The sequence below is a fragment of the Rattus rattus genome, chromosome 4 (assembly GCF_011064425.1).
Source record: "Rattus rattus isolate New Zealand chromosome 4, Rrattus_CSIRO_v1, whole genome shotgun sequence".
Classification (NCBI taxonomy): domain Eukaryota; kingdom Metazoa; phylum Chordata; class Mammalia; order Rodentia; family Muridae; genus Rattus; species Rattus rattus.
This window is the reverse complement of record NC_046157.1, coordinates 158,316,714-158,335,916: the sequence shown is the minus strand read 5'-3', so window position 1 is coordinate 158,335,916 and position 19,203 is coordinate 158,316,714. Positions and strand designations below refer to the sequence as shown.

Here is a 19,203-nt window from a genome sequence, read left to right as displayed (position 1 = left end):
AAAATGCCTTACAGCTGGGTCTCATGGAGGGCTTTTCTCAAGGGAGGCTCCTTTCTCTGTCAGGTTGACAAAACCAATCTCACAATATGTGGAGGTTAGTTCTAACTGTCAACTGTCACTGGAGAAGAGTCTCAATGTGGTGCTTCTAGATCAGGCTGCCCTCTGGGAGTGCCTATGGGGATTATCTTGATTTATGTGGAGAGACCCATTTCAAGTGTGGGCAGGCCCAGCTCCTGAACAGGAGGTCCCAAGCTCTGAGGGTGACAAGGGCGAGCTGAGCACAAGCCTACATCCTTTTTTCTCTGTGGACGCTACCAGCTGCTCCATCCTGGATTGGCTGGATGGCAGTACCCAGGCATGTACATAATGCACTTACATATGTGTAGGCAAAACACTCATACACACAAAGTAAAAATAAACAAATCTCTTTTTTTAAAGACGGGTTAGATGGTTAGGCATGGTGGTACACTCTGGAGACAGGCACTGTTTGAGGCTAGCCTGGTCTATATACTAAGTTCCAGGGCTACAAAGTAGAATCCTATCTCAAAACAAAAAACATCCCACCCCACCTCCAAAAACAGCTAAGATGGTAATTTTCATTTTCCTATTTTTCTAAAAATTATATTATAATTTCTTTTAAAGTTGGGATGGTGACTATTTTACTTTCTCTTTTCTTTTTCTTTTTTCTTTTGACACATGACCTACATAGCCTTGGCTAGCTTGGACTTTTGCCTCCTTCAGCCTGGGATTAATGGTGCACTTGGCTTATTCGCTATTTCTTTAAGAAAGGAAAGGGGTTGCAGCCTAGAAACTTCTAATGTGCTGAAAAGTTCTCCTTCTTCTGTCTTTGGTTATGAGCCTGACCTGTAACAGCTGAGCCATCTCTCCAGCACAAGTTTTGTTTTTATTTTGTTTTGCTTTGAAGACAGGATCTCTCTGTGCAGCCCTGGCTGTCCTGGAACTCTCTCTCTGTAGACCAGGCTGGCCTCAGACTTAAGAGATTCACCTGCCTCTGCCTCTCGAGTGCTGGGGTTAAAGCCTGGAACCACCCCTGCCTGCTGTAAAATCTTAATGAGACCTTCAAGTTGGCAATGCTACACCCTAAATTTGAGAACTACTAAAGAAGGAAACTAGTCAGACAGCGCAATTTCCCTTCTGAACAGGCCAAGCCACTTTGGTCTCATGACAACCCGGCATTAGTGTTACCAAGGAGTCATCCTACCCTGCAAGTTCTTTGATAATTTCAGAGAGCTCTAAACCATCCCCTCTTAAAAGAAACAAGAAAATAAATAAATAAATAAATAAATAAATAAATAAATAGCTAGATAAATAACTAAATAACTAGAAAGGAAGCAGGGCTGAGGGTGAACTCAGTGGGTAGGGGTCTTGTCTAGTAGCGCATTTGCAAAGCCCTGACTTCCATCCCCAAGACCCCATGTGAACCAGGCCCAGGCAACAAACCTCCAATCCCAGCATTCAGGCTGTAGATGCAGGAAGATCAGAAGGTCAAGGTCATCTCCAGCCTTCACAGTAAATTTGAAGTCAGCCTGGACACTGTGAGACCCTAACACCAACACCAAAACCAAACCAAAACACCAAGACACCAAATAACATAGTGGGTTTGAAGGAATTAATCTTTCCGGGGCTACAGAAATTGTAGCATTTGACAAAACTCTCTATTGCAACGACAGCCATGAACTCTCCAAATGGAGCATCATTCAAGTGGGAGGCGGAAAGGGAAACTAACAGAAAAGGGGCAGAGGGCATCAGGCCACCTTCTCCAGAACTCTTCTCCAGAACTGAAGTAGAAGTAGGTCAAGAGGTGAACAGACGCTCAAGCAGCTGATAGGAAATGCCGGGCGAGCGCAGCACACACAGTGATAGACAAACCAAAGCCTCACGTCTGCTAAGCCCTCCTACCACGGAAGGCCTGGCACCTCTTACTCACCTGGTTGTGGCTGTGACAATCCAAGAGGTCATTGCTGATGTAGGCTTGCAGGACTGTCTCCCTCTGCTCTCCAGGATGGGATGTGGTCAAGCGCTGCAAAGAAAAACAAAAGCACGAATTCCTACCTAGGAAGAGTTGGGTCCTGAAAATTGAGCAGACGGTCAACCAGCGGGGCAGATAGTGAGTGAGTGTGAGTGTGAGTGTGTGTGTGTGCATATGTGCGAGTGTGTGTTTGGGGGTGTGGTCTAGCTCAGAGAGTGGGGTTCAGGCTACCTGAAAGCTCTTAATGACCCTTTGCTAGAGACTCATAAGCAATGGGTTCGGGAGGCAGACGGGAGAGAGGCTGGCTTGCTGGTCGGAGTCTGGGAGGGCATTCAATCTGTTACGTTGCTCTAGGAATTCATGTATATCCACAAGGGAAGAAGTTTTGGTGGGAAGTATGTAGCCCCACAGTAATTCCCCACGTGGCATTTTTGGCACAGTCCTGCTAGTCCTTTCTTTAGTGGTGAGCTGGTCAGTTAGCAGCTCTTCCCTCCCTCAGAAGGCCTCTCCTCTTCCTGTCTTTGTGTCTACTGGCTCTGGCCTGGCCTTTGCCCATGCTGCACATGGCAGTCTGTGTTACAACAGGAGAGAGCTGTGACATGAGCAAATGCACTCACTTTTCAGGGAAAATAAACACCCAGAGGTTCAGAATCTGCTTCTGCCTAAGGGCAATGTGATGTGTTTGGCACATCCTGGTTTGTAGCATGGGCAAAGGCCAGGCCAGAGCCAATAGACACCACAGAGGAGGAAGGAGAGGCTTTTAGTGGGAGGGAGAAACTGCTAGCTGACCGGATCACAACAGAAGACTGCTGTGGGTTGCTAAAGGACTCTGCTGAAAATGTCACATGGGGGAATTAACTATGGCGCTATGAAGCTGGATGGGGAACTGGAGAGAAACAAAGGCAAAGCAAGTCATCGTACACCTCCATGTCTTTCCTGATTATCTGGAGAAAGTGCAGTTATCTCCCTAAGGGAGGCCCTTTCTCAGCAAGAGGCCCAGTGAGTGTACAGGCTGAGCCGCAGCTGGGTAGCAAACTCGGGCAAGCAGGGTGAGTGTGGTAACATGAGTAGACACAAGCAAACCAGGGGTGCGCAGCCCTGGATGGCCACTGCCCACCCACCTGGTCAACAGGTCACTACAACCAGAGACCACAGGGCTCTCCCCCTGAGTCCCCTGTATTCCTCACAGTTCCCAATGAGGCCAGGCCAGGGTGCACCACCAGTTGCTAAGTACCATGAGGACTACAGCTACTCAGGGGTGGTAATGTTGCTTTAAGGTCCCAGGGTTTTCTGAACTATGGGGATCCACAAAAGAGCCTGACACTACTCTGGGGTGAGTTAGAAAGGATTGTTTGGTGATAGGCTTTGGTGAATAATTCTCAAAGTGTGGTTCAGAGAACTCTTGGCATCCCCAAAACTCTTTCATGGGATCAGAGGGAACACGTGTATTTTCACACTAACAAGATGGGTTCTGCCATATCCTTGATCAGAGACTGGTAAGTCTCCCAGAGCAGACCCTGAGGACAGGCACAAAGACGCACAACACTGATGTTCTTCTCACTCGCTTTGTTGTCTGGGAAACAACTATTGTTATTTATGCTATTTATTTATTCTACAGGGAATGATAAATATTTAAGTTTTCTGTCTTAATTTTCTAATACTGTTAAGATAAAATTCATACAAACAAAAATTTTCAGGGTCCTCAATAACTTAAAAATATAGAGGGGTCTGGAATGATTGAAAATTGACCCAGGCTGCAAGTGGTCAACGCAGACTGAGGAGGAACAGGAACCCAGATGAGGCCTGTAGGTGTTTGTCCTGAGGCCTACCCAGTGTGGCTATTGATCAGTATTTATTCCCAGGGTTCTCTGGAGTTGTGACTGGCTGGGCTTGCCCATACTCTAACTGCAATGCAGGCCCCGACACACATGAAGGCAACGGTAACTGATGACAATATAGAATGTGCCACAATGGGGCCAAGGCCTTACTATGTAGCCCTGGCTGGCCCAGCTCCTGCTGTGTAGAGCAGGCTGGCCCTGAATTTACACAACTCTAGCTCCCTCTGCCCTCTGTGAGCTGGAGTAGAGGCCATGTGCTCCCATACTTGGAGGAGTGGCTTTTGACCTCAGGTCCTGGTGGTGGCAGTAGCAGAAAGGGATTCTTTGGAACAGGGGTTACGAGATACCAGCCAAGTTACCAGGTCGCCAGCCAAGAAAAGCAGTGCTGGCATTTTGTCTGTTTTTTGTTTTTAACTTCAAGGGGAAGGTACCTACCCAGCGCAGAGCCTGCAACAAGAAGGCTTTTAAGCGGTCACTCCCCCAAATCAAATCCTTCTTCAGCTTCTCATAATCCAGGGAGGGCAGTAACGGGACATCCTTCAACTTCCTGTTCAGTACCGCAAGTTCAAAGAGAAAAAAAGGCAAAGGGCATCTCATGACATCTCCTGTGTGCACATCCAGACACCTGCTTAGACTGAGGCATCTGCAGTGGCCCAACTGCCACCCAGCTCGGCTCCCAGAATCCCAGTGTCCAGGCCCCCACCCAGCCTCGGCCACGTCAGCTCTGCCTGTAATGCACGATGGATTTGATGAGGCTAAATTTAATTCTTCTTAGATTTGGATGACATGCAAATTTTCTGTAATAAGCATGAATTACTTATATAATAAGAAAAAAATTACATACTAGGTTTGTTTTAGTTTCTCACTGTGTGGCCTAGGCTGACCCTCCCACCTCGGCCTCTTGATTACAGGCTGTGCACCTCAGTCCAACTCCCTAAAGTCATGCTGACTTCTTGAGATTGCTAACTGCACAGGGCTTATGTAAAATGTTAACACGGGAAGTCTTCTCGGGGGATGGAGACATGGCTCAGCAGCTAAGGGCACTGCTGCTCTTGCAGAGGACACAGGTTCCATTCCTAATACCAATATGGTGGCTCACAGCCATCTGTGACTCTAATTTCAGGGAACCCTTAGTAGGAATTCTAGTAGAATCGCTGTATCTTCTTGTTTTCTAGAAGTACTTTGGCCTTGAAGAAATCTTTGTAGAAAACAATGATTGTTTTCTGTTATCTATAGCGTTGTTTTTCTGATGGCTCTATGGCTTGACCTCGGCTGTAGGGACTCGAGCTGCAGAGGCCCAGATGTTCTTTCAGGAAACACACAGATTAGATTAGGGGCTCTGGGATGAGGAACTAGTTTTATGCACCCCAAAAACAACTTTTGTGCAACAATAAATACATCTTTGCACGGCTGATTAAGGCTCAGTTCATCAAGGCTGGACCTCCCTGCTGCCTTAAGCCTGAATTACATTCTGGAGTACCTCTCTTTCTTTGACTGTCACATAACGCAGAACACTGACAGGACCCAATACCCTCTTCGGCCCTCTACAAGCCATGCATGTGATGTAAGCTGGGACACACACATACACAAAAATAAATACATTTCAAAAGAGAATTTTTAAATAGCTTTTTACACCTCAAGATTATTATAACAAGCTGGGTATGAAGGCTAATTTGGAGGCTGAGACAGGAGGATCACTGCAAGTTCCATACTAGCCTGGGCTACATCATAAGTTCTAGGCCAGCCTGGGCTATACAATAAAAAAAGTACTATTTTAAAAAATTTAGGGGTTGGGGATTTAGCTCAGTGGTAGAGCGCTTGCCTAGCAAGCGCAAGGCCATGGGTTCGGTCCCCAGCTCCGAAAAAGATAAAAGAAAAAAAAATTTAAAGTGTAGGGCTGGAGAGAGGGCTCAGTTGTTAAAAGCACTGACTGCTCTTCCAGTCATGAGTTCAATTCCCAGCAACCACATGGTGGCTCACAACCATCTGTAATCGGATCTGACACCCCCTTCTGGTGTGTCTGAAGATAGCAACAGTGTACTCCTAAATATAAAATAAACAAATCTTTTAAAAAATTAAAGTGTAAACAAGTCCTTGTTCTCCAGAAAACTACTGTGATCGCAAAGCCCAGTTTGGCTGTTCCACAACTGGGGCTTCCTCCAGAGGGAAGGGTAAAGAATGGTTCTCAGTGACTGTGCACACTGCCTTGAGGAGGTATGAGTATCCACAGGAGTATTACCAAGGGGCCCAGTATTCTTGCACTGATCAAGGAATTGGATCATGCCTCCTCCCATGTTCTCTTAACATCCTCCACAAACCCATTCCTTGTTTGTTTTCTATAGGTGACCCTGCCCTTACATCACTAAGCCTGCTAGCCAACATCCAAAGAGTGCTTACAACCACTGTCTAGCAGTGTAGCGGTGCAGTTCCCAGGTCAGACTCACCGTCTTCCTCCCGTCAGGCCTGTAGCCCAGTTACTGCCACTCTCCTCCTGCCACAATAAAGAAGCCGAGGGGCAGAGGCAGAGGAAGAGTCCAAGCACCATCGCTGGCGGCAGAGGTGGGATTTCTAACAAGGTTATCCATTGTGCTTATGACGATTGAGCTGTAGTGCCACTAAGTGAGTGGCAAGACCAAGGGAGACTCAGGCAGGTGGGCAGGCAGGTTGTGGCCGCCTCTGTTTAAGTCATCACACACCATATGCTGGCTTAGAGGTTAACCAGAACCTACTCTGGTGCTTAAGCTAGAGCACTAACCACTTTCAAGCTTCCCACTTCCTCACTGCTGCCACATAGTCAGTGATGTATGCACGTCATGCTTCTGTGGTGACAGCCTAAGTCATCGGAACAGGCAGGCTGGGGACAGGCAAAGCTATCCTGAGGATTTGGTCATAGCTTGAGCCAGCAGAAGACACAGGACGTAAGACCCTGAAATGGCTGCTGACTATGGAATAATGGATAGAATTAATTACTAGGGCTGGGGAGATAGCTCGGTGGTTAAGAGCACTGACTGCTCTTCCAGAGGTCCTGAGTTCAATTCCCAGCAACCACATGGTGGCTCACAACCATCTGTAATGGGATCTGATGCCCTCTTCTGGCCTGTGGGTAGGTATATATGTAATTTTCATATTCATAAAATAAATAAATCTTTTTTAAAGAAAGAATTAATTTCTAGAGAATACCACAGGAATAAGCCAACAAGTTTGTTTTTTGTTTGTTTAGTTTTTTGTTTTTTTTTTGTTTTTTGGGTTTTTTTGCTCTTTCATGCCACCTTATAAGAATCCATATTAAAAGATAATTCTGGTTCAGCACAATTTATGATCACTGGTATTTTCTTTCATATCCGCATATAGCTGAATTTTAGTAAGCTCTCCTGAGTTCCAGTTTTACATACAGATATAACTGGGAACTGGAGAGATGTCTCCATTGTTCACTCTCCCAGAAAACCTGGGTTTGGTTCCCAGCCCCACACGGTGTCTAACAACCATCTGTAACACCAGTTCTAGGGGAGCCGATACCTTCTTTTGGCCTCTGCAGGCACCAGACATGGAGGTTATATACAGACAGACAAGCAAAACACCCTTACACATAAAATAAAAGTAAATACAATTTTAGAACACAATTAATGAAAACTCCAAAAACCCATTACTTACTCAGGTGCCAAGGATGCTCGTAACATGGTTGAGGCCTGAGGGAGCATAGGAACAAACAGGCCATGTTAGACACTGACAATAGAGCATCAGCCCAAGGCCCTTCCAACAGCACATAAGCAGCCATCTGCAAAGTGTTCAGTGTCCTCCAAAGGCGGGTAAGATTTTAAAGCCACTTCTTGGAAGGATACACCACTGTGCCTGTGTCAGTCACCTCCCCTTGGTCTGCTGAGACTCAGGTCAAACTCAATGGAAATGAGTGGGATTCCCCAGCCACACTCGGAGCCATCAAATCATAGACGCCATGAAGAACAAAAGCAGTTTGGGTTTTTACATTCTTTTTTCCTAGTAAAATATTTTTCTTTAAGTACAAGGTAATGTCATTTTATGCCAAGTCCAACACTCTACTCCACGGGTGCTTTTAAAAAAAAAGACAATTCCTTTCGCCTCCCCACTTACTGTGTGTTGGCCGGCGTGGCCCGCATGGTGTGCATGTGTAAGTCCTCATTTTTTGTCACTATGAGCACTACCGAATTACACAGGAGGAACACAGAGGAATAAACATAGGCAACGGGAGGCACTTGTCCAACAACAGGCATCAAATGTAAAAGACAGTTGGGACGTTAGACATTTGAGAATGGGCCGAACCGGTATGAGGATTCCTACTGATTCTATTTGCTTATGGGTTTTGTTTGTTTATTTCTTAATAAATGTGTTTCTGTTAAATGTGGACATTTTACTTATGGGTGAGACTTTGAAACTGACTTACAAGGACAAGGGGAGAAGAGAACGAGTGGAGCTAAAATGGCAGACTGTTTGCCTAGGACTCTTGGTTTGCAAGGAACAGGGCAGAATAAAGCAGACCCATGGAGAGAAAAGCTACGCAGAGGGAAGAACAGAGCCACGCCTATTAAATGTCACCCATTCCTGCCAGTGAGGGACACAGAGGGACTCTCTCCTTTGGGAGTTTTTGAAACTATGTCATTCTTGTGTCCCAACGCTGGGCATCTAGAGATACCCAATCAGCGTGAGTCTGTTGCAAGAGTTACTCTAAAGCCACACAGGCACTGGGGAAGTGGTCTTGCAGTGACCCCAGTTCTGACAGCTTCTCTTGCCAAGTTTACAGACCTTGGATTCCAGATTCAAGCTCCATTTCTTTTTTGTTTGTTTGTTTTTAACCCAGACACAAGGTATCTTTGTGCGGTCCTGGCTGTCCTGGAACTAATTCTGTAGACCAGGCTGGCCTTGATCTTAGAGATCCACTTGCTTCTGCCTCCCAAGAGCTGGGATCAAAGGCGTGCACCACCACGGCTCAGCAGCATCTCACTTCCAAATGCCTCATCACCTTATATGTTTTCATAGTTTTTACAGCGCTGGGATTTGAACCCAGGATCCTGCAAGTGCTAGGCCAGCAGGCTACTACCAGCTATATATACTCTTAGCAGTTTTAATCCTTCAGTGTTTTGACTAAATAAATTACCCATTCCTATTATTAACCTACCAAGTCATTTGGAAACAGGTCTGAGATGCCACTTAAAGAAGCCACCTAACACCTCATCTCACACATTAAGGACACAGGAAGGAACAGCAGTAAACCAACTGGAGTCAAGTGAGGACACAGAGCTGCTACAATGTTACTGTACACACACACACACACACACACACACACACACACACACACACACGCACGCACACCACTGCAAATCTTTAAAAATCAAGAGTATCGGGGTTGGGGATTTAGCTCAGTGGAAGAGCGCTTGCCTAGGAAGCGCAAGGCCCTGGGTTCGGTCCCCAGCTCCAAAAAAAAGAACCAAAAAAAAAAAAAAAAAAATCAAGAGTATCAACTCATTCCTAGTTCCCCCAGTAAAACTCACTCCTCCCCAATGAAGTAGTCTATCTCAGGCTTCCTCCTCCTGAGGCTGACTACCAAGGTCCAGCTATCAAAGCATTGAAGTCCAGCAATTAAAACCTGCCTTTGACTCACGCCCAATTAAAATTAAACACCTCATCCTAACAGAGTTCCCCTTGTAACTTTATAAACTGTGGGTAATCTCTGTCCTCTCACTGTCCGGAAGCAGCCTTTTGTCCCCTTCTGAGACAAGTATCACTCCCCCACTCCCTCGGTCCCTTCCCTTCTCCCTTGGGAGAGAGAGGTCTCCCATCTTTGTCTTATCTCTGCCCTTTGTCCCTCTGGAGCAAATAAATCTCCTCTGAGCTGAGAACTTGGTCATGGGGTGTCCTGAACCCCAGCCATAAGATTACTTATCACTTCACACATCTGCAATTTCACTACTGTCGTTACCCATAAATATCTGATCTGCAGGGTATCTGATACGTGACGCACACACTGAGAACTGCTGCCCTGGTAGCTCTAACCTGGGAGTGAGTCTGCCTCCATAGAGCATTTGGTGATGTCTGGAGAGACGGTTGGCTGTTGTAACTCTATTCTATACTAGGACTTGTGCGATTTTTCTGAGTTGTTTTTGTTTTGTTTTTGCAAATGAACCTCATGTAGCCCAGGCTGGACTCCAACTTGCCAAGTAAACAAGTATGACTTCCAACTTTTGATCCTCCTGCCTCACCTCCTAGAATACTGGGACTCGAGGTATCCACCACCATACCTGGTTTTACGTGGTTCTGGGGATTGAATCCAAGATTTCAAGCATGCTAAGCGTGTAGGTACTCTGCCAACAGAGCCCCGGCCACAGCCACAGCTACAGCCACACTGGCTTGTTAATCATCTTACCGCTGGCCAGACAACACTCCGACACACAGCCAACAGTCAAATGTCTTCTGACACTCACGGGATGACTCAAGACTTGACATTCCACCTATGGGACACAGGCGGTACCCACCAGTGAGTCCAGTGAGAGCATCACTGTGGGTAGGGACCCCAGTGAAGGCAGAACAAGTCAGCATTCTGCCCCGCCTATCTGTGCCAAGCTCCTCCCTCTGCTGGGACTGCTTGAGTGGAGAGCACAGGCTGCACTGTGACAGCTCTGGCCTCCTCTCTGACACCTGGGGTCTCATGTAGCCCTGGCTGGTTTCAAAGTCACTACTGAACTGAGAACAGCCTTGAGGTTTTGGTCCTCCTGAGTGCTGGACTATAGGGTATGAGCCATGTCCCTTGGTTTGTGTGATTAAACCCAAGACTTCACTCATTCTACAGCAGAGCTACTTCCCAGCCTCAGAAGTGTTGGTAATCACACAGACGCCGAGGAAGCTGTTCTCAACTTCTGTTGGGCAACCCTCGATGTACACTGGATCTCTAGGGTGTCCACTGCAGGCTCTGAAGCCAGTTATGACCACAGCTACTGCTGCCTGAGTTGAGTCACTGCTCCACAGCTGTGGGCACTGTGGTGCAGGGAGTGCATGCAGGGCCCAACAGTCAGCCAGGAACAGCCCAGTGGGAGAAAACAGGAGACCACTATCTATCACAGCCAGAGCAAATCCCTCCACTGAAGCCAAAAGTGGAGTCTTTTTTTGTTTGTTTGTTTGGATTTTGTTTTGTTTTGTTTTGTTTTTCAGACAGTTTCTGAACACTGAAAGAGCAAGTCTTAGAAAGAACTAGGGCTCAGCTGAGACACACAAAGGGTGGTTACAGCTGCAGGGTCTTCCCAACCTCCCCGACAGTCAGCCGGTTCACCTGAGGAAGCCCTGAGGGAACGCTGGTGGGGAATGAAGCATCTTCCCAGCCCAGAGGGAGGATGCAGTAGAATAAGCCATGAACCAAAGTGTCAACTGCTGAATCAGGTCAGCGAAAGCTCTTGGGATTCTTAGACTCGGAGACAAAGGTGCACACAAGTCAAGGTGAAAATGTCACCTTTCACGCTCTTCAGTCACTGGAAGCTGAGTCTTCCCTCAGATGCTGCCTGAGGCCCCAGCTCCTAGGCCTGGGACAGCTGCTGGGATCACAACCTGAGGACCTGCGGTGTCAGACTGTCATCAAGCGCAGGTGTGACATAGAAGAGAGTTCTCCTAGAGGCAGCTCAGGAGGGACAGTGGCCCTCTACCAAGGACCTTGCACAATGGCATGCCAGGAATCTCACTAGACTGCAGGCTTCCTAAATCAAAGTTTGTTTGTTCTGGGCCAGGTTTAGTCTGCAAACTTTTTTTTTAATGTGAGCACAAAAAAAGGGTGGAGGGAACAAGTGCTTGGCCCAGGTAGGATGGGAAAAGGCCTGACCCCCTCAGCAGCCTGCAACCTAAATGATAAAGGGGCCCACAAACCCCTTTAAGGCCAGGCCCATTTCTGCCAGGCCTCAGCTGTGCTAAAGTGCACTTGAACAAGGATTATGGGACCCTCCCGACAAAACTTCAAGAGAGGCTCAGATCACAGTGGGACATCCAAGGCCTCAGCCTGCACCTGAAGGAACAGCCCTGGGTGTCTCTAACCAGAAGAGGGTGTGTACAGAAAGAGAAAAGCTATTCCCTGAAATAAGGACAGTCATGAAGCAAAGGTGTAATGTGACCTGCGACCTCTAAGACACCTGAATCCTTCCTAGGATACAGAGACATAAACAGACACACCCAGCAAGCTGAGTGACGAGCATGACAGAGAGAGGAGACTGGGGCTCTCAGTCAGGAGAGAACTAGGGACGGTCTCAACAATGTACAGCAACTCCCACTGCAGAGAGCGCCCAGGGCCAGCTCCTGGTGACCAGTGCACCTGGGTGAAGGGGAGGACCAAGCCCTGAGTGACTCCCAGGAGTCTCCTCCACAGCAGACAGCAGGGCAGAGTGGAGAGTGGGCACACAAGTGTTCCTGTCAGGATCTGTGGAAAGAGTCTGGAAGTCTGTGTCTGGAGCTAGGGAAAGGTCATGGTTCTACCATCTGATTTGAAGTATAAAGGTATGAACTGCCATCAATTTGGGATCGGGGGTACAGGACATACATCTCTGAGCCTGAAGTAGAGGAGTGGCCATGTGGACAACTGCAGGTATCCTCCTGTCACGGAGGTGCGGATGGCTACAGCTGCTGAGCTCCCACCAGAGCAAGGATCACACATCGGGGAGAGGAGCCAGGCCTGGCTCCATTCCTCAACAACTGCACAGGCCACCCAGAAAAAGGGGGACAACCACCACAGCCTTTGTAACATTTTACTAAAACCAAGGAGAGTGCAGATGCAGCTCCCCTCCAAGACTCCCATTTCCTAGGTCTATCATGAATTCACTGCTTACCTGGAGACATGGGGAAAACAGAGGGTTAGTTCCCAGTTGTGCTGTTTGTCCAAATAAAGATTCATTTAAATGAAAATTTCTCATGAACTCATAAGTCCTACAGAGTCACTACTAGGCCTTGGGACTCACTCGAAATACAGCTTTCGTTTCAACTTGGCCAGGGATCTCTGACACAGTCAGTCACCCTCTTACACAGTCCAATCCAGGCAGACCTTTGGAAGGATTGTCCCCTACCTGGGCTCCAGTACATGTATACTCATTGATCTGGAGTAAAGTGGCAGAGAAAGAAAGGATCTCCACCCAGAGAGGAATGGCTGGATGTTCTATACTGACCTCAAACTTTACAAGTTGTCAGGCACCTTTAATCCCCACGCTCAGGAGACAGAACTTTGTGAATTCAAGGCTAGCCTGGTCTATGTAGTGAGTTCCACGATAGCCAGGGGCTATATGAGAGACCCTGTTTCAAAAAAGCTGAACACCGCCACCACTGCTGTACAGTACAGGAACTAAAAGCATTCTAACAAGGACTGAATGCTGTCAAAGTGTAGTGAGGCTGGAAAAGGGGGTGCATGCACGGAACCCCGAGCTAGGACAGGCTAGAGCAGGACTGTAAGTTCGATGCTAGCTTGGGACCCTATCTCAAAGCACTAAAAACATACATAGAAGTGCTACTGGGCTAAAGAATGAGTTGTAGACCAGCATAAGGGTACATATTTTTAAAGGTCTGGAGGATGTGGACTTAGCCTAGGCAGATGGTCAGCTACGGGAGGCAGCGGAGTTGAAGGTTTGGGTTCTGTCAGATTTACTGGTAAATTGCCGTTTTCGAGCCAGATGCTCATATGGCCCTAACCAGTAATGATAAACTGACTCTTCAGCCGGTCGTACAGGATGAGCTGGCCCAGGCTCCCTCTGCTGCATGGTGGTGACTTGTGTGACCTGAGCACTAGGTATGCATTCTGCATCAACGGGGACCCAGGGAGCGGAGAGAAAGCTCAGTGCTTAGGAGCACTTGCTGTTCTGAGAGAAGATCCAAGTTCAATTCCCAGCAAGAATGTTTGGCAACTTGTAATCACCAGTTCCAGGGGACCCAACACCCTTCCTCTGGGTACTGTATTCACACACACACACACACACACAGACACACACACATGCACAATTATTAAGACAGTAATAATAAAACATTTTTAAGACAAGGGGATATAGTCTATAAAATGCAGTTACACATTTTTATCTTTGTACAAAGATTGAAAGCCAGGCACAGTGGCACATGCCTTTAATCCCAGCACTTGGGAGGCAGTGGCAGTGAGATCTGAGTTCCGGGCCAGCCTGGTCTACAGAGTGAGACTGTCTATAGGGCCATGGGAGTACCATGGTTCTCAGGGCTGCTGTTGGCTGCTGTGAAAATGCCATTATGTGGCATGGATGTCCTTTTAGAATCTTAGAAAACTGTCTTTTCTCCTGCTCCTTGGGGAGAATTCTCACTTCTCACTAGGCAGCCGATAACACACTCTGATTCCTACCTACTCCAGTTCTGGCCCTGGTGAGGCAAAGATGAGGAAAACTAGAGTTAGGTCAGCCACATGGGACAAGGGGACATGTATGATTCAGTGTTACAGAACATCCAGGAGACTCCTCTACCTCCAAACACCAGATTCTCACCAGCACCAATCCTGGGAGCCATTGGATCCACCTGCCAGCTCCGACAAGGCATAAGCAGACAGGGCAAGCCGAAGAGCCTCTCTTCTCCTGGAGTTGGTGAGGCCTTCTGCCAGCATGGGTCTTCTCTTTTCTCTGGTTAGAGGGACGACCCACTGGGTTTATGTGACAGGGCACACCTTGCTGTGTACCACCTGCCCACCCATTCCTGACAACCACAGAGCCTACCAGAGAAAGTAAGTTTATCCCTGCTCATCTATGCTGCCCCTGTGTGGTGGTTCTGGGGTAGGGTCAGTTCTTGTTCGAGTATGCTGCCCCCGTGTGGCTGTTCTATGGTAGGGCCAGCTCTTGCTTGTGTATGCTGCCCCCGTGTGGCGGTTCTGTGGGAAGGGCAGCAGTACAGGTTTGGCAGGCGGTCCAGAAGTGATGTGAGTCCTGGACTCAGTAGGGAACCTATTTCTCCACAAATGAAGTCCATGCTCTCCAACAAGAGCTTTGCCAGTGTTGATGGTGATCTTTACAAACCCTCTGACCAGTTCTTCTGTCTTGTATCCTAGTTCAGAAGCGGGTGTGTGAAGCAGTCTAGTGTGTGAACCAGTGCGGTAAATTTTACAAACAGCAGGAGGCTTCAGATGGGTGGTTAACCGCCTGGCTTGAAGCCCCTTTAAAACCTAGATAGCCAGGGGTTGGGGATTTGGCTCAGTGGTAGAGCGCTTGCCTAGCAAGGGCAAGGCCCTGGGTTTGGTCCCCAGCTCAAAAAAAAAAAAAAAAAAAAAAAAAAAAAACCTTAATTTTTGCCCCGGGGTTAAAAAAATTTCCTTTTATTTTCTCAATTTTATAGCTTTGGGAAAAAAAAAAAAAAAAAAAAAAAAAAAAAAAACCTAGATAGCCAACACTTACATCCTTAAACCCAGCCAGCTCCTGAGATTTCTACATGCTAGCTCTCCTGTGGCCCCATCATAAGGCACAAACTACAGAGCCATTTTCTGCCTGAATGCAGGGTAGCTGGCAGCTCCGGGGAACAGCTCTTCAGTACCTGAGTAAACACACAAGTGTAACTGATCGGCAACCTGGGACCCCATCCTTCTCCCAGGGAACAAAGAGCAACCAGCTCTATGCCACAGTATTTAGATAACTGCGGGCAGCAATGGCTCGACTCTCATCCAGCCCGCTATCTGTCTGTCTGTCTGTCTGTCCGTCCATCCATCCATCCATCCATCCATCCATCCATCCATCCATCCATCTACATGAATTTGAGGCCTGGAGAGATGGCTCCCCAGTTAAGAGTACCAGATGCTTTTCCAGAAGACCTGGATTTGATCAGCAACCACATGGTGGCTTACAACTGTCTATAGCTCCCATCCCGGGAGACCTGGCACCCTTTTCTAGTCTCTGTGGGTGCTGCACCCACACCCACATGGTGCACAGAAATACATGCAGGGAAAATGTTCATATACATAAAATTTTTGAAAATATTAAAATTTGGGGATTGGAGAGATGGCTCAGAGGTTAAGAGTTAAGTGGTTAAGGCTGCTCTTCCAGAGATCCTGAGTTCAATTCCCAGCAACCACATTGGGGCTCATAACCATCAATAATGAGATCTGATGCTCTCTTCTGATCTGCAGGCATAAATGCAGGCAGAACATTGTATATATACATACATACATACATACATACATACATACATACATACATACATAATTAATTAACAAATCTTTAAAAAAAATTACATTTTAGTTATGTGTGGCACCTGGGATGCAGAGGCAGGTAGATCTCTGTGAGTTCAAGGCCACCTAATGAATTTCAGGACAGCCAGGGCCATATAAAAAACAAATTTAAGGGGTTGGGGATTTAGCTCAGTGGTAGAGCGCTTGCCTAGCAAGCGCAAGGCCCTGGGTTTGGTCCCCAGCTCCGAAAAAAAGAAAAAAGAAAAAAAAATTTAACTTGCTTTTAAATTATAAAGTATGAATACTTAGAAAAATTCATTATTTTTCATTTTAATTCTAAAGGGCATACAGGGAGATTAAAAGCCCTGTAAAGTCTCCTTCAGGAATGGGGGCAGAGGATGCTCACAGGAGCTGACTTCTGACTGTGCCTCTGGCCCATGCAGACAGCACCCATCACAGTATTTTGCACACAGAGAACATTACTTAATAAATTCCCTAACTCTGCCTCTTGGCTGTAGCAGCACGACAAGCCATGAAGCTGCAGTCTCTCTTTGATGTGGGCTGCTGGGAAGCTAGGGACAATCTGGGGCCAGCAGCTTGGAGGTACAGTGGCCATGACAGGCTCTATCACACCTATCATATCATAACGATAGTTCTTTCCCCTGGCTTTTGTTTGGCTTGTTCTTATTTTTCTTTCAATCACAATCTATTTCAATCTCTACTTTTTTCATTTTTCTTATTTATGTTTCTCCGCCTTTCAATAACCTGCTTTAAACCTACCTGAGTATGAGGGACGGTGTAAATTTTTAAAAATACGACAGGCGCCCTATTTATGAAGATGCTAATGTGAGCGTGTGGATCTGATTTCAAAGTTGCATTGACGCACAGGTTATGAGGATCCTTCAGGGACTTTGTCCAGAGTGGGCCTCACCTAGCCAGCCTCTGACCAGTCTTAGGCAGGTCTGCGCTCCAGAATGCAAGTGGTCTCCTAAATTTTGAGGGTGTGCTTAGAGATACCAATAGCCTTCCAGGGTTAAGAATCCCTGAGTCCACAGAATCCCTGAGTCCACACGGTGCCCTTCCAGATGTGCTGTCCTAGGAGAAGTACATCATTCCCCGGGGAACATTCAGCCTGGGATGAAAAACCTGAGCCCAACCCCAAACATGCGTGGAGAGTAGCACTTTCTGAAGGAGGACTGCTGCTTCCCCAGCGCCAATGCAACAGAAGCCAAGGAAAAGACCAGGGAAACGGTCCAGAGCAAAGGGGCTCCAGAGTCCAGACAGCACCCTGACCTAGACTGGGGGCTCTGGAGAGCAGCCCCACTGGCAAATGGAAGGGGACAGTTAGATAAGATGACATACTGGAGTTGATAATTATGTGAGTCGGTAAGGGGATACCCATCTTCACCTTGTCCCTCTGCGTGGTTTGGGGCTATGGTCTCCCTTTTCAGCCCATGGCAGTCTCATGTTCCCTGTGGAGTTCTAGCTAAGCTCTAACCTGCTGCTCCTTCCTGCTTCAGCCTCTTTAATGCTCAGATCGCAGGAGAGACCCTGACACAGGGAAACTTTAGAAATACACAGTGGGGGCTGAGAGATGACTCACCAGTTAAGGGCACTTGCTGCTTTTCCAGAGGATCCAAGTTTTGTTCCCAGAACTCAAAAACTCTGGGGATCCAATACCTCTGGCCTGTATGCATTCATATGCACCTAACCACATGCAGACATGCTATACATAACTAAAAATAATAAAATAAATCTCAAAAAGGAAAAGAACTACACATTGTAGTCAGGTGTGGTATCCACATCTGTAATCCTAGCACTTGGGAGGTAAGATCATCAGTTTAAGGAAGTTCAATGCCAGCTTGATCTACATGAGATCTTGTCTCAACAAAACAAGAAAGCAAAATAAACATACACCACCCTGACAAATATGTACAAATGTTTTATAAACCCTATTGTGTTTGTGTATGGAGACACATGGAGGCAGGGAGATACACACACACACACACACACACACACACACACACACACACACACACAGATACACACACAAAGAGAATAAATAATGCTGGTCAAGAAGACACCAGTGTTCCTTGCTATGTTTATGATTTTTCTGTAAGCCTTTTAATTATTTTCCATAAAATTTAAAAAAGGAAAGCCTTGTCTTAAACCACTCAATCTCTCACCTCCAATTCTCTTGTGTGTATAAGCATGTGTAAATACAGTCATGTGTGTGTGTGTGTGTGTGTGTGTGTGTGTTCACGTACATGCGGAAGCCAGAGAACAAGGCTGGTGCTACTCCTCAGGCACTGTCTACCTTTTTTGGAGACAAGGCCTCCTGAAGCTCACAAGTAGGCTAGCCTGTCTGGGTGGCGAGCCCCGGGGTCCGGTCTACCTGTCTTCCCAGCACGAGGATGTCAAGTGTTCAAGGCCTGAGGGAGAGAACTCAGGTCCCCGTGCTTGCACACCAAGCACTTTACTGAGCAGTCACCACAGCCCATGAGAGTTCTTTTAAAGACAAAGCGGGGTTTCTATTTGTTCCTCCTGACTCCCAGGCCTCGGTGCCCAGGAGCAGCTGCCATGATAGATTGCAATAGCACCTCTCCTTGCTCACCCAAAGGGCTCGCCCTCAACTGCGGCCACCTCAGAGATCGCTTAGTTCTCCCTCTGGGAGCTTCTAGACAGACAAGACAGCAGCAGTGGGGTCTCCTGAACACCACTTCCTCACAGGCTTTCCTTCTCTCTAATACTTCACTTTTAAGACCCGGGGGGCAAACCCAGGATACCCTGTCTCTCATGGCACCTCACCGTCCCAGGCCTTGTGAAGTCCACACTGTGTGCCAGGCTCTGGCGCATCTGGTTACTGAAGAGGCGGACGCAGACGCTCTGCAGGTACTCGGGCGTGATCTGCAAGGACAAGGTCACCAGGTGAAAGCCATGCAGCCTGCCCACAGGACCTCAGCTATGCTACGTCTCCTGTAGCAGGACCTCAGGAAGCTCAGCATCTCCCGTAGAGGGACTGATGCAATGGCCATGTAGAAAGCACATCTTACCCTCTGTCCTGGGTTTTGCTACTGTGACAAAAACCTTCTTAACAGCAGTGTAAGGAGAAAGGGTTACTTTAGCTCACCACAGCCTGTCTCTGTGGGGAGGTCAGGTTAATAGAAATTTGAAGCAGCAAGTCACAGCCAGTCAAGGGCAGAGGGAGTGCAAGATGCATACTT

At 47.3% G+C, this 19,203-nt stretch overlaps 1 protein-coding gene across 1 annotated transcript in view; it reads right to left on the bottom strand.

The window, feature by feature from the left end:
* Armc9 (armadillo repeat containing 9) overlaps positions 1–19,203 on the bottom strand; it is a 126,482-nt gene that overhangs the window by 82,813 nt on the left and 24,466 nt on the right. Inside the window, exons 9-12 of the mRNA XM_032901528.1 lie at positions 18,788–18,886; positions 7,480–7,514; positions 4,264–4,375; positions 1,949–2,041 (exon numbers count right to left, since the gene is read on the bottom strand). Of these exons, the coding sequence (XP_032757419.1) occupies positions 1,949–2,041; positions 4,264–4,375; positions 7,480–7,514; positions 18,788–18,886 (339 nt within the window). The remainder of the gene's footprint in view (positions 1–1,948; positions 2,042–4,263; positions 4,376–7,479; positions 7,515–18,787; positions 18,887–19,203) is intronic.